Source organism: Pteropus medius, unplaced genomic scaffold, assembly GCF_902729225.1.
Source record: "Pteropus medius unplaced genomic scaffold, Ma_sr-lr_union100, whole genome shotgun sequence".
In the NCBI taxonomy this organism is placed as follows: domain Eukaryota; kingdom Metazoa; phylum Chordata; class Mammalia; order Chiroptera; family Pteropodidae; genus Pteropus; species Pteropus medius.
The window spans coordinates 6,316,690-6,330,269 of NW_024340692.1; the positions used below are offsets into that span (position 1 = coordinate 6,316,690).

At 32.6% G+C, this 13,580-nt stretch overlaps 1 protein-coding gene and 1 pseudogene across 1 annotated transcript in view; both read right to left on the bottom strand.

The window, feature by feature from the left end:
- Nucleotides 1–600: 600 nt before the first annotated feature.
- On the bottom strand, nucleotides 601–719 carry LOC120592727 (uncharacterized; annotated as a pseudogene).
- An 8,805-nt stretch (nucleotides 720–9,524) lies between these two features.
- Nucleotides 9,525–13,580, bottom strand: part of TYRP1 (tyrosinase related protein 1) — an 18,146-nt gene continuing 14,090 nt past the window's right edge. Inside the window, exons 7-8 of the mRNA XM_039867420.1 lie at nucleotides 10,713–10,859; nucleotides 9,525–9,878 (exon numbers count right to left, since the gene is read on the bottom strand). Of these exons, the coding sequence (XP_039723354.1) occupies nucleotides 9,673–9,878; nucleotides 10,713–10,859 (353 nt within the window). The 3' untranslated portion in view covers nucleotides 9,525–9,672. The remainder of the gene's footprint in view (nucleotides 9,879–10,712; nucleotides 10,860–13,580) is intronic.

Sequence of the window (13,580 nt, forward strand, 5' to 3'; positions counted from 1 at the left end):
ACTTATAAAATAATTGCTCTAGGGATCTCCCAAAATATTCTTTAAAAAAATTCCTTTACTTCAGCAAATTAGAAAAAATTTTTTTAATGTTTTGATAAAGTGCAAAATAAAGGCTCGGAAAAAGTAGACATAGTTCTGGAAAGAAGCCAAATACATAGCGCCCAACAGTGAGTGATCTGCTGCTCCCAGAGATGGTGAGACCATCTTATAAAAGCACCAGTCAAGTAAGAATGTTTCTGTCCTTCTTTCCCATCTTGTCCTTTTTCAGGACTGTACCTTTTTTTCACTCTCCTCAGGGTTAGCAAGATAGAGAAAAAAGAGTGGAAGTCAAAAATGAGGAAAGAGGAAAGAAGTTACCTTTTAATTATGAGAGTGACATGATCAGTAGAGTTGGCCGTAGGACTATGGAAGTAAATTGAATAGATGAAAATTTGGTGCTCAGGATAGGATAATATTTTTCCAGCTATTTGAACTGATCATGTTCATCACAAAGTTTAATTTAATTTAATTTAATTTTTTTCTTAGGCAAGGCAACCCTTGTTTCACTGCACAGATTGCAAGGACCTTGTCAGTTTACAATTGCTTATTTTTTAATTTTTACGCCTACAGCACCTGGTCTTCCTAGGTGGCCTCCCTTCTAAGTACTAACCAGGCCCAACCCTGCTTAGCTTCTAAGATCAGATAGGATGGGGCTTGTTCAGGGTGGCATGGCTGTAGACTAATTTCATTTTTTTTTAAGTTTGTCTCCTTTCATCAGAGAGGGACCACTTAACGTTTTGCCATAAATGGAAGGAGTTGTCTGTGAGATCATTAGGACCATATTTCTGAATTTTCAGTGATGTCTTTTTAGACCCTTATAGATTGGTAACCCATGTCATCTAGCTTTCTCCCATAATTTTCCCACTCAGATGACAGAATAATGCTATTGATGTACCCTGTGTGTTTAGAAGAGTTAGAGGTTGTGCTGTCTATAGAGTGAGCTCTGGGAGGGATTGTAAAGATTCTATCATCTTATTGTTGTCCTTTGTGATTATCTGCCTGATCCAGATCTCCAGCCTTTTGGGGGGACTACAGTCATACCAGTAGGCAGATAGACATATATACATACATACACGAACCCTTTGCATGTCATATAGTATAAGAATTGGACTGAAGACTTCATGGAAACAATACTATCAAAGCTTTAGATTAACAGCAATTTTCTATGCCTCATAAATATATTCTCCTAAAATTAAATGTCAAGGTATTTGCTCAGAGAGATAAAACACAATTAATGAAGTAGGTGAAGGTATATCAGTATTCATTCTTTTGCTTTTTCAGTTTTCTGAGGGTTTGACATTTTTCAAAATAAAGTGTGGGGAAAAATTAAGAGGTAGGGTGTAATGAATTTCTGAAATGCACTAAATCTCTAGGTGTAGATATTTCACTGATTTTTTTTTTTTTTCTGGTCTGATTATTGGGAGGCATCCAGATGATATGTAACCTACTGAAGAAAAAAAAGAAAAGAATTTTCTATGGCTGAAGGAATAGGGTTCCAGTGTTTTAAAAGATTATATGTTATGATACATATCAACTACACACTCATTCACATCTTTGAATATTGTTGTATTTTTAAATTTGATGTTAATTTAATTAAACAAATATATACTTTGATAAAAATAAAGGCCAAGACTACATGCGAATGGGCATGTTGGATTGTAGTAGATATCAATAATTATCTAAGTTAAAGTTTTCAAACATTAATGTCTCTACAAAGGAGAGTGTAAATTATGATAGCAACAGTGAATGACAGGATCTTAAAATTAAAAAAACAAAAACAAAAACATAAAACATTGTGTGTTTGCAGAAATATGTCATAGCCACTTCTTGTTCTTTCTAGTACAAAATCCATTGTTGTCTGCAGATGAACATTCACAGTTGCAAATTTAGTTCAGTTTTCAAAATAAAAATCTTTCAAATGTATAAATTGTATGGACTGGCAATAAACATTTATTTTACTGTATTCTTGTTCTTTTTTTTTTTTTTTTTTTTTTTTTTTTTTTTTTTTAAATACTAAGGTGTCTAAGTTCTGGGACTATACTGACATCTAGAGGAAATCATTTTTAAACATTACTTCTTTTCAGTTTCTTTCAGAGTCCTTGATATTTCCCATGGTTGGAGCTTATTTATAATACTTTATTTTTTTCTTCTTTTCTAAGCAGACTTTGAATTTAGTTTCTATAGAAATATCACATAGTAAAAGGTAGAGTAAATGTAGAGAACAGGGAAACATTCAGAAACTTCATCCATTAAAGGAATAAAAATTCATACCAAGATTAAATTGTATCCTTGTCATTTTATAATGCAACATTGCAGATTTCATAGTTGCTTTGTGACATTATTAATTTGAAGATAATTTAAAAATTTGAATAAAATTTGTTTTATTTTTTAAAGCACATATTATGTAGTATATTTGAAGAATAAAGTTTCTAATTGAACAAAATTATAATTTTTTACATGTATGTTTAACAGTTTAGGACTCATCGTTTCTGTCTGCCTATGCTTTAATAATTTATTTATGTATTTAAAATCTAAATTGGAAAATTAGCTAAGGAAATGCATTTCTTCTTAATTTGGAAAACTCGATATGCAGTCTGATTCTATCTTAAATATATATACATTTAGAATTTAAACAGAAACATCACAGTCACTGAACAGGGTCTATTAACATATTGAGAAGAGTTTTAGTCTTTCCATGGTAAAGGGACATACATTCAACATGAGTATGGAAAAGATCTATTTTGAGATTGCCTCACAAAAGCTGTGAAAACACAAAAGAGGCAGACGGAGCAGCCACAAATGAGGCTTCTGAAAGGAAATGTTGCCAAACCCAGGAGCTCCCACAGCTATTTGCATAAGTGCTAGCAAAGTTCCTCAGCCGATCTGGTTCTGCACCCCAGACGCAAAAAAGCAGATGAGGCAGCAGATGACCGTTTACCTTGCCAGAGTGTGTGAACCAGTGAACATCCCCCACATTACTCACTAAGTAACGAGGAGGGGCCTTAGATATGTTCCCCAATTCAGATGGGCCTGCCAGTTGGCCCCTGGGCTTCATTCTGTGTGATCCATACACAGCAGAGACACTCAGGAGGCAATGCAAATGAACCAACAGACAGCACGGAGGTCCCAGCAGCAGCAGGCAAGGTACTGCCTATGCAACAGGGCGTGATGACAGATAATTAGCTGTGACATGCCCCTTGATGGCAGCGGGATAAGAGCATTCAGTTGGAAACCAGCGTGCAACATGGCATCATGAACCACAAGATTTAACGTTGGAGCATAAATTCTTTTTTGGCAAACCATTTTTTAAGGAGATTATTAAAAAGTTAAATTTTCATATGATTCTAAGAATGAAAGTTAAAATTTATTAATCACTTACTATATTCCAGGCATTAGGAGATAAATTTACCTCACACTGTCATTTTTAATGGTCTGGAAATTCCTATATTGTAAGAATTGCTCTTATTTTACAGATAAGAAAACTGAAGCTTAAAGTGATGTAACTTGCTCAATGACATTTCCAGTAATAGAAAAGACATAAAACCGACCTAGGGCTGTTTGGATACAAAGTTGATCCCATAATGCTACCTATCATAAACAGATGTTGAGATATACATATATATATATATATATATATATATATATATATATATATATATATATATATATATATATATATATATATATATATGGAATTTTATAGACGTCCTCCCTCTTCTCTTTCCACCCCCCTACTCTTTGGGTTTACTCAATTTGAGTTAAGTTTTTTCATGTTTTTGATATTTTTACGTCAAATTATTTTTATGTCAGACTACTTCAAAGTGTTGAATTGGTTATTTAAAAAAAATTAATGGACTCTATCAGAACAATTGGAGCAATTTGATGTGGACTGTATCTTAGAAAATAGTATTGCATCCATGTTAAATTTCTTGAATTTCATCATTGTATTGTGGTTATGTACAAGAATACCATTCTTAGGAGAAACACGGAAATAGGGACAAAGGGCCATGATATCTGCTATTTATTTTCAATCTTGTTAAGGAAAGATCTTAATATGTACATAGATATGTGTGGAAATAGAATGACAAAACAAATGTGCAAAATATTGGCAGTTGGTAAATTTAGTTGTGTTGTATGTGGGAGTTCATTATATTTTTGGAACTATTTATAAGTTGGAATATTTTCAAAGTAAGTTAAATTTGAATTTTTACTTTTTTTTTCGGCCTTCTATTAGGCCAGTTTTCCTTTGAAAGCTTTAGGTGTACATTTACAAAGTTAGCCATGACTTTCATTATTTGCAATTTCAATGGCGGAATGGAGCAGATTCCTATAGCTGGCTAGCCCTTTCACCCTTGTCACAAATTATCAGTGTCTTTGGTACTGGCATAATCATTTATTGTTTGTGAAACCATTTGGGTGATGTGCCACTCGTTCTTCATTTTGTGGCCCAGTAGAACCTGATGATAAGTGATCATGATGAAGGAGCATAATGTATACGAGAGAGTTCTAGTCAATAAGAAGACACTTTTTTTATTTGTTTGTTTCTTGGGGAATTTTTTTCCGGCTTTATTGAAACATAATAGATAATTAAAGTGCTCGAAGAAGACATATTTTTTGTTATTATTATTTGATTGAGAATTTAAGCCAAGCGAAGATTACTAATCACACAAGCCATTTTTTCTACCAAAATAAAAAATTGCATTTCTTCTGCTTTGAAAGATCACATGAACATTTTTAAACCAGATGAGGAATAGTAGCAGATGTCTTCACTGTTCATTTCAGTTGGAGGCATTTGATATTCATAATCAACATTTTAAAATATGTTCAAAGCTGCCATCTTGTGGTAATAGTCTGTTCAATTTTTAACAGATACATTGATAAAAGTCTGGCTAAATCTGAAAACTGGAAGGAAAAGCACATTGCAGAAATACATTTTAGGTTGCATCAGAAGCCTGTATTTTGAAGTGTACATGAAAACAATACAAGAGTGTATTCCCATGTATAATTTGCTTAATCTAATTGATTAATAACTCATTTTGCTGACAGTTTCTGTTTGAAAGCCATGACAGATTTTATTCATTGTTCTTTTTTTCCCTCTTCCCAAAATTTAGTCTAAAGATTCCTAATTCATAAGGAAAAGATTAAGAATAAATTTCTGCTCAGTGATATTTATTTTGAAATCAATCATTCTTTATTGAGATTTCCAGAAGAATCACTGTCTTCTTTAAAATTTCCTTTCAAAAAGTCAATGTTCATGAAAAACTACCAACATCCTCTGCTCCAGTTTTCTTCACAAACAGATCACACTTCTGAACACAATAAATGTCAGATCTTCAAGTTGCTTCTTTGGATTTTGATTCCCTGTTCTTAAATAATATATTTAAACTATTATCTTAAAAAAATGTAGAGGTAACACATTTTAGCATTCTATTTTGGTTAATGAGGACTTGGCTTTTATCATAGCCCTTTTTGGTTAACTTTTCTAGCAGTTTTACCATCCTCTAGATTTCAGCTTAATTTTCACTTCTTCAGCTAATCTTCTGTAGTCTCTTTTCTAAATTAGATACCTCTCATCATGTATTTTCTTTAAAGAAAGCACACTGTGTGCTTCTTTCATATTGCTATAATTATCTTGATTGCTTGTTTATTTGTATGGTAATATTTCAGGTTGCCACATCTCAAATTCATTCTTTTTTATCCCTTATATTAGAGTTTGATTTTATTCAGGATAATAACCAACTAACCAAGAAAAAAAACTCTTCAATTTTTTATATTCCCTTGCCATATGCTTCTAATGAGATGTAGGCAGAATTCTTAGGAGGATATTCATTTGTGAATAAAAGGAAAATTTCTGCATGGGATTGCTATCAATCTGGAGATGTAAAATCCATTTTTTACAACTCTGGCAGTATAAATAAAAGGATAAAAACCACACACTTTAGTGGTAGTGGAGAAAAGTTATAAAGAAACTGAGTCTTTGAAGCTATCATTGTGCTGCCTTACCTACCTTGGACTCTCTATCTTTCAGACTTTCTGTTTTGTGAGAAAATAATGTGTCCCTAATAGAGTACATTGGTTTTTGTCATTCTCTTCCATTCAGTACTAAGCTCTGTGAGGCCAGGAGTAGTATGAAATGTGTTTATCCTTGTAGCACTGTATCAGGTTTTCTTAACTTCCAAGTTAAGAAAGTCAGCACTGCTGACATTTGGGGCTAGATAATTTTTTGATTGTGCGGTGTTGTTTTGTGCATTGTAAGATGTTTTAACAGCAACCCTGGCCTCTACCCAGTAGATGCCAGTAGCAAGTAGCAAACCCCTCGCCTCATGTCTCTTTGGGGTAAATCATCCTCCAGTTGAGAAATGCTGCCTAGATGATGGGTTCAGTGCTCAGGATATAGTGGTCAATAGATATTGACTCTATTAACAACATCTTAATTAGTCGGATATGAGGATTGAGAGAGATGATAGAATTCAGAGGTGACTCCTAAGTTTCTCTCTTGGGCTATTAATAGTATCATTGTGTTGCTTGCAAGATGAAGAGGCAATGTTCCAATTTGCAGACATTCCCCTTAAACTGTTTGAAAGCCATGACAGATTTTATTCATTAAACTGTGGCCTTAAAGTTGAATAAATACTCCACATATGACTCAAATATTACAAATTTCTGTATCTCTATTAATGAAGCACAGTACATTAGTATTTGCATAGTATTTTTTCCCCTTTATCAGTTGCATAGCATTTTTCCTCATTATTGGTCACATTGCACTATTGGCTTATATTGAACTTGAAGTCCACTAAAATCTGGTTATTTTGTAAAGAATTCCGCTAGTTCTGGTTTTCCTTGACCCTTTAATTTTGCAATTGTGCTTTTCAAGTGCCAGATTTTGCATTTTTCCTTTTAAATTTTCTCTCTTTCATAACAGGCTCTTTTCTCGGTTTGTTAATATATTATTATTATTTTTTTAATTTCACATTAGCTCTCTCTGCTCAACTTTATGTTTCATTGGTTGGTTGGTTAATAAAAAATTTTGACTAGGAAACACAAAGGACAAAATAGATGAAATTTTGGATATTCATAAAGTGAGCATAGAATAAATGTCTCATAACCAAATCTTGGAACAGTTATTTTAATAGCCCAAATCTTCCTTTTCCCTGCATTCAATTTTAAAAATCACATGGAACTGTAAATTATGTCTCTGAAATCTGCTTTTAGGAATGAAGACAGGATATAACTTCAGAGAACACAAAAGTAGTAGCTTTTCATTCTTGATTGTATAGGAAGGTGCATTCAGGCATTTTTACTCTGTTTAGACTATTAAGCTTACCTCAGTTTGTGGCACTGGTATGCAATAGATGCTTATATAATAGCAAATGAGTTTAAGTGGTCTGGAACATGCTTTCCAATGAGTGCTTAATAACTTCACTTACCATGTTTTATAAGAGAACTGGAGAACTGAGAACAGTGGGAAATATCCAAGATTGCAAATGAGTATTATTCACAATGAATGATGTAGTGTATTATAGGGATGGTAATGGTCAACTGATCGAGATAAGTCATAAAATCTTCTAGAGTAGTAAAATGAATAGAAAGAAGGCTTTGAATGAAATAAAAATAAAGCAATACATTTAGGGAGAAATTATCAAAGTTATATTTATAAGATAATGGGTGTAGCTTTCTCTTATAGTTAGGATTTCCTAGAATTATATTTATCTTTTGAGACAGGTCCTCCTTCTGTCATGAACTACATTAACTAGTCACTTAGCCTCCTTCTATTCTTACCATTAATAAATATTATTTACAAATAATGTAAATAATTATCACAATCACCATTCTCTTCATAAAACACTTTATTTGTGTCTTGCCCCTATTTCCTTCTACCTAGAGGATAATTCTAAATTTCATAAGATTGTGTATAAAACACTCTGATTTTATTCCTAATTTATCTTTCTACTCTCCTCCATGAAAACTATGCTCTAAGCACCCTGACTTACTTTATATTTTTGAATGTTCCATGCTCTTTCAAACTTCTGTGACTTTGCTGATGCTGTCACTTCTACATAGAATGACCTTCTCTCATTTTATATTTGGTAAATCCATTGACCCTCCTTGAGGACCAAGTCAAATGTGACCTTCTCAGTTTCACATTCCTGACTTTCCCTTTCCCAAATTCACATTACCTTGATCTATGTTTGAAACCTAGTATGTGCTTAATAAATGTTTATAAAATGGGTAATTAGTAAATGACTCCAAATCACTCCAAAGTTTTGAATTGGAAGACTTAGTTTCATTGATGTTTATATAAAAATATCTTATCTTATGCAATAATTTATCTGAAAATCTATAAGTATATAAATGAAAATTCTCAGAGAATGAATTGAGTAATGCTATTTGAAAGTTAAAATAATGCTATTGCTATGTGCATTCTATTTCACTAACACATTTTGTCTACCGGTATACATAGCCTTAAGACTGCTTAATATCAAGAAAATCAGTAACCAATCAGATATACATAACTTTAATCTTGTTCCTGTTTACTGTGTTAGGAATATCAGACTAGCCATTTTTTATAGTGTATGATTACCATTGTTATTCTTTATTTCTTTTTTTAGCCAATTTTAATTAAATTATTTGTTCAATATGACCAGCCTATAGCATTTTTCATTTGGAATATTGTTTCAGTAGCACAGGATCAAAAAGAGAAAAAAATAGTTTATGATAGAAGATAGGAAGAAAAAGAATGGTATTCTTGAAAAGTTGCATAGAAAAAGGAGAACAATGAAATAATATTTTAATATTTTATTTTTAAAATGCATGAAAGGCTGATAAATGATAAGAGAATGCTATTTGAATTAAGCACAATTAACTGAATGCTTTTTGTAGAGCACTATGATGCATGTTCTCCACCTTTATGCCTTCCTGGGGACCTCTACGATATTAGAAGAGGAATTGAGAGGTGAAGTATGGAGATGGTTAGTTCCTTTTTTGGTGAATTGAGAGGTAGCAGAACACAGTGTCAAATAGGTAGTACGAACTATCTCTTAAACAGTGAAGCTTTTACCTCTTCAAAATGTGACGGAGATTGTGATTTTATTGTGTTTTTGAACCTTAGAATAAATAATATATACTGATACCCAAAGGGGAAGACCAGATTGAAGAAGTTGATTGGGATCTCACATATAACACCACATAAATCATTTTAACAGTGGTTTCTTTTATATTTGTTGGTCAATGTCAATGAATGGAAATGTATTTACATTTTAACATTGTAAAAATGCCTACTCATGTATTTTAATCAGGGATTTACTATCAATCATGATTTTTCCTTACACATAAACAAAGCAGAAATAGCTTATTTACATTGTCATATAGCTGACCTTCAAAGCATGCCAAAAATCTTGACACTTGCTACTTAAATACCATGAAGCTGGTGCAACCTACCATTTCAAATAGAGCTGGAAAATAGAGCCCATTGAAAAGATTGTGACTCTTTCCAGCTCTGGAAAATAACATCTAGAGCTTTAATTTCAACATTTGAATGCTTAAAGAAGAAAGTAACAATAAAAGAAGATACAGTTAGTAACTCAACCAGGAATTTTGTGATACTAATGCATAAGAAAATAGGTCTTTTATAGTTTAGACCATAGACTGATTATGATTCTGGATCGTTTCATATTCTTCAGCGTAGTGTCGATACTGATCAGTGAGGAGAGGCTGATTTGCTTCATCCCTTTTGTTTTTGGCACGAATCAGACAAGAAGCACCACCAAAAATTACTGCAACCAGTAATAAAGCAGCAATTACTGCTATGGTAACAATCTCAGAAATACTAAAATTCCGACCTATTCGAAAAATAAAAGGAGAACAAAAAAATAAATAGTATAATAGTTACAGCCAAAAATTGAGTACCCTAAATTTAGGCACTTTACAGAAATTCTCATATTTAATTTTTATTGGCCACTTTGCCTTTTATAGCATTTGTCATCTTGTAGGCACTTCCTAACTTCTCATAATGAGTAGACCCTATTGAGATAGTCATTATTATTTCAATTCTAAACATGAGGAAATGATGGCTCAGAGTCTAAGTCACTTGCCAAAGATCACTTGGTTAGTAGGTAGTAGAGTTGGTTTTGGAGCTCGGGTTTTCAGAATTCAAATCCTGTGCTCTTCTACTACACACAACCATCTTTCTTGAGAAAGAAATTTAAAGTTAAATTAAAAAGTTTTGAATTTTAAAATCTGGAAAAAACAGCTCAGGGTATCTCCATTTTTTTTTTTCAGGATAAATAAATGGAGAAAACATTATATAGTAGAAAAGTATGGGTATCTTACATGGGCCTAAGCTCAAAACTCATATTCTCTGCTTACTAAAATTATTATATTTCACAGTTACCCTCTCCAAGCCTTGTCTTTTTAATTTTTAAAATGAGTATTATAATATTTATCTCAGAGAGTTGTAAAGATGAAATGAGATAGTGTGCTAAATAATCAACCAGGCCAGAGTGGGCTCTCAACAAATGTTAAATTTGCTCTCTTTATTCCTACACAAAAGTCCAAATGAAAACTCAATCCAAGTGGAAAATGTACACCTCAGAAATACTGTGATTCCTTTACTTTAAAGATAACAAATTTGCTTTTGGAAATTTCCACAGTAAAAATACATTTTCAATACTTACTTGGCCATTGAACTTCGTAAGTATATCCCAGATTGTCTGGAGCAGTAACAAACATTTCTGTGTTGGTAATTGGAGGCCAGAATGGTACCATATTGTATTGTCTATTATGTCCAATAGGGGCATTTTCCAGTGGAAATGCAGATATATCTAAAATATGCCAAAGGCATCTTGTTAATATTAATATATTACTATGTTCTGATAGTGTCCTCAAACAGTCAAGGGTAACATTAAAAATATTCTCACATTTTACACTGAATAAAGACATAAGTTTTACTATAGCACAACAGAGAATTGCATAAAATGGATTTCAGATGTTTTGAGCATAGTATTAACATGTCATTCAATGGAAGAAGAAAGTTCAAAGGTTGGAAAGTTTCAGTATTTTATCATCTATGATTATTAATTGTTTTACTTTTAAATTACAGAAATTAATTTGCATAAAATTCATTAAATATTTTCAAAGCTAAATAAAAGATGGACCTATAGTTTGCTGTGGCATCATCTGTAATTAAATTCGAGAGACAGTTTATCTAATGGAAGTTTGTTTCTCCTTCACTGTGTATATTTCTGTTTAGTATTTTTTATTTTTTCTGTTTACTTTTAGAGAAATAAATATTAACTTATTCCTTGGGGTTTACTCTGTTAGCAAAAAACACTTAAAATTTTGAGTCAAGGTCCTGGAATCCTATTTGCTTCCTGCTACCTCTCTTCTTTCTACAGTAGCGTCCCCTTATCCATGGTTTTGCTGTCCACGGTTTCAGTTACCTGCAGTCAACTAAGGCCCCGAAATATTGATTGGAACATTCCAGAAATAAAAACAATATAAGTTTTAAATTGTGTGCTGTTCCGAGTAGCATAATAAAATCTTGTGCCCTCCTGCTCTGTTCTGACAGCAGTGAATCATCCCTTTGTCCAGCATATCTATTGTATGTTCACCTGTCTGTCGGTTACTTAGTAGCTCTCTCAGTGGTGATATTACATTGCTTGTGTTCAAGTAACCCTTATTTTACTTAGTAATCACCCCAAAGCCATTCATATAACTTTATTACAATATTTGTTATAATTGTTCTATTCTATTACTAGTTATTGTTGTTAATCTCTTATTGTGCCTAATTTATAAATTAAACTTTATCATAGATATGCACCGATAGGAAAAAAAAACATAGTGTATACAGTTACAGGGTTCAGTACTATCTGTGGTTTCAGGCATCCACTGGAGGTCTTGGAACATATCCCCCCAACCCCCCATGGGTAAAGGGTGGGGGACTACTCTATTTAAATACAAGTCACTGGCATTTATATCATTATTGAATTTCTGTTATCAGGGATAAAGATACTGAAATGTTCTTCGTGGCAAAAGATTTTTCTTTTTTGTTGTTCTATATTTATGTTGGTACAATAAAATAACAAATGGAATGTTACAAAACCAGAGTTGGAAGTGGGCTCGGGCACTACATTAGTGTGGAAATATATTTAGAAGAGTTGAATATGAGAGAAAGCTAGTGAAGTATTAGATTTTGTTTACAAGAAGTATATTACCCAGATAGTCACTGTGATCTCATGAAGCACAGAAGAATATTTTAGAATCTAGTTTGAACAACAATTGGTTATAGAAATGGTAGGTAGTATTTATATTTTTGTCACTTTAAATTTAGTATATATTAACGCTAATTAAGTATTTATCTATTAAAATCTGTTGAGCTCCTACAAGTACTAGGCACTGGTCTAGGCATGGGGGCTATAGCATTGAACAAAACAGACAAGAATCCTGCCCTCAAGGAAGTCACGTTTTGGTGTATTATTGCTAATTATTTATTAAGGTTAGATATTAAAATTAATAACTTAGTTTTTTAAACTTCTCATTTTATCTTTACTGAATCTTGACTTGATCAGCTCAACCTGGTTCAGCTCAGCTGTGTGCTAGAGTTATGTCCATTAAGATGAAGGAAAGAATAAGAGTAAACATAACAAACAATAATAATTGAATTGTAATCTAACTTTCCTATTCAAGTCTCTTTGATGACACCTCATCTCTCTTAGAGTAAAATGCAGCATCTTTCAGCATCTGCCCCATGTTATCCCTCTGATGTTAGTTATTATCTCTCTCCATTCTCTCCCTTCTCTCCACTCTTCTCCAGACACAGTGCGCTCCTTTGTTCCTTTGTCTTGGGAGGGCGTTCTATAAATTTACGTAGTACTCCCTGTCACATTTCTTGTTTTTTGTTTTTTGTTTTGCAAAGACTATACATCATCTAACATACTGTTTATTTATTTACATGTGTTTATTGTTATTCTACCAACAGGTAGGAAAGTTCCAGGACAGAAAATATTTTTGTGTGTTTTGTATGCTACTGTATTTCTTGGGATACTACCTAGAAAATAGTAGGTGCTCAAATATTTTTTACAGCTTTATTGAGGCATAATTGACAAATAAAATTTTATATATTTAAAGTGCTCCTTGTGTTGATTTACAATTGGCCAACTGGTATAAGAAAAGGTACTCAACATCACTAGTCTTTAGAAAATGCAGATCAGAACCATAATGAGATATTACCTCAAAAATGTGAAGATGAGTGTTATAAAAAGACAAATGATAATAAGTGTTGGTGAGAGTATCAAGGGAACCATTGTGCACTGTTGAAGGGAATGTAAATTGGTACAACAATATGGAAAACAGTTTGTAGGTTCTTCCAAAAATTTAAAATAGAACTATCTTATGATCCAGCCACCCACTTCTAGATGTATATTCAAAGGAAATGAAATCAGTATCTCAAAGAGATATCTACACCCTTATGTTCTTTGAAGAATTATTCACAATAGCTAAGATATAGATTCAAATAATATTTGTGAAAGGATTTAAGTGTGTGT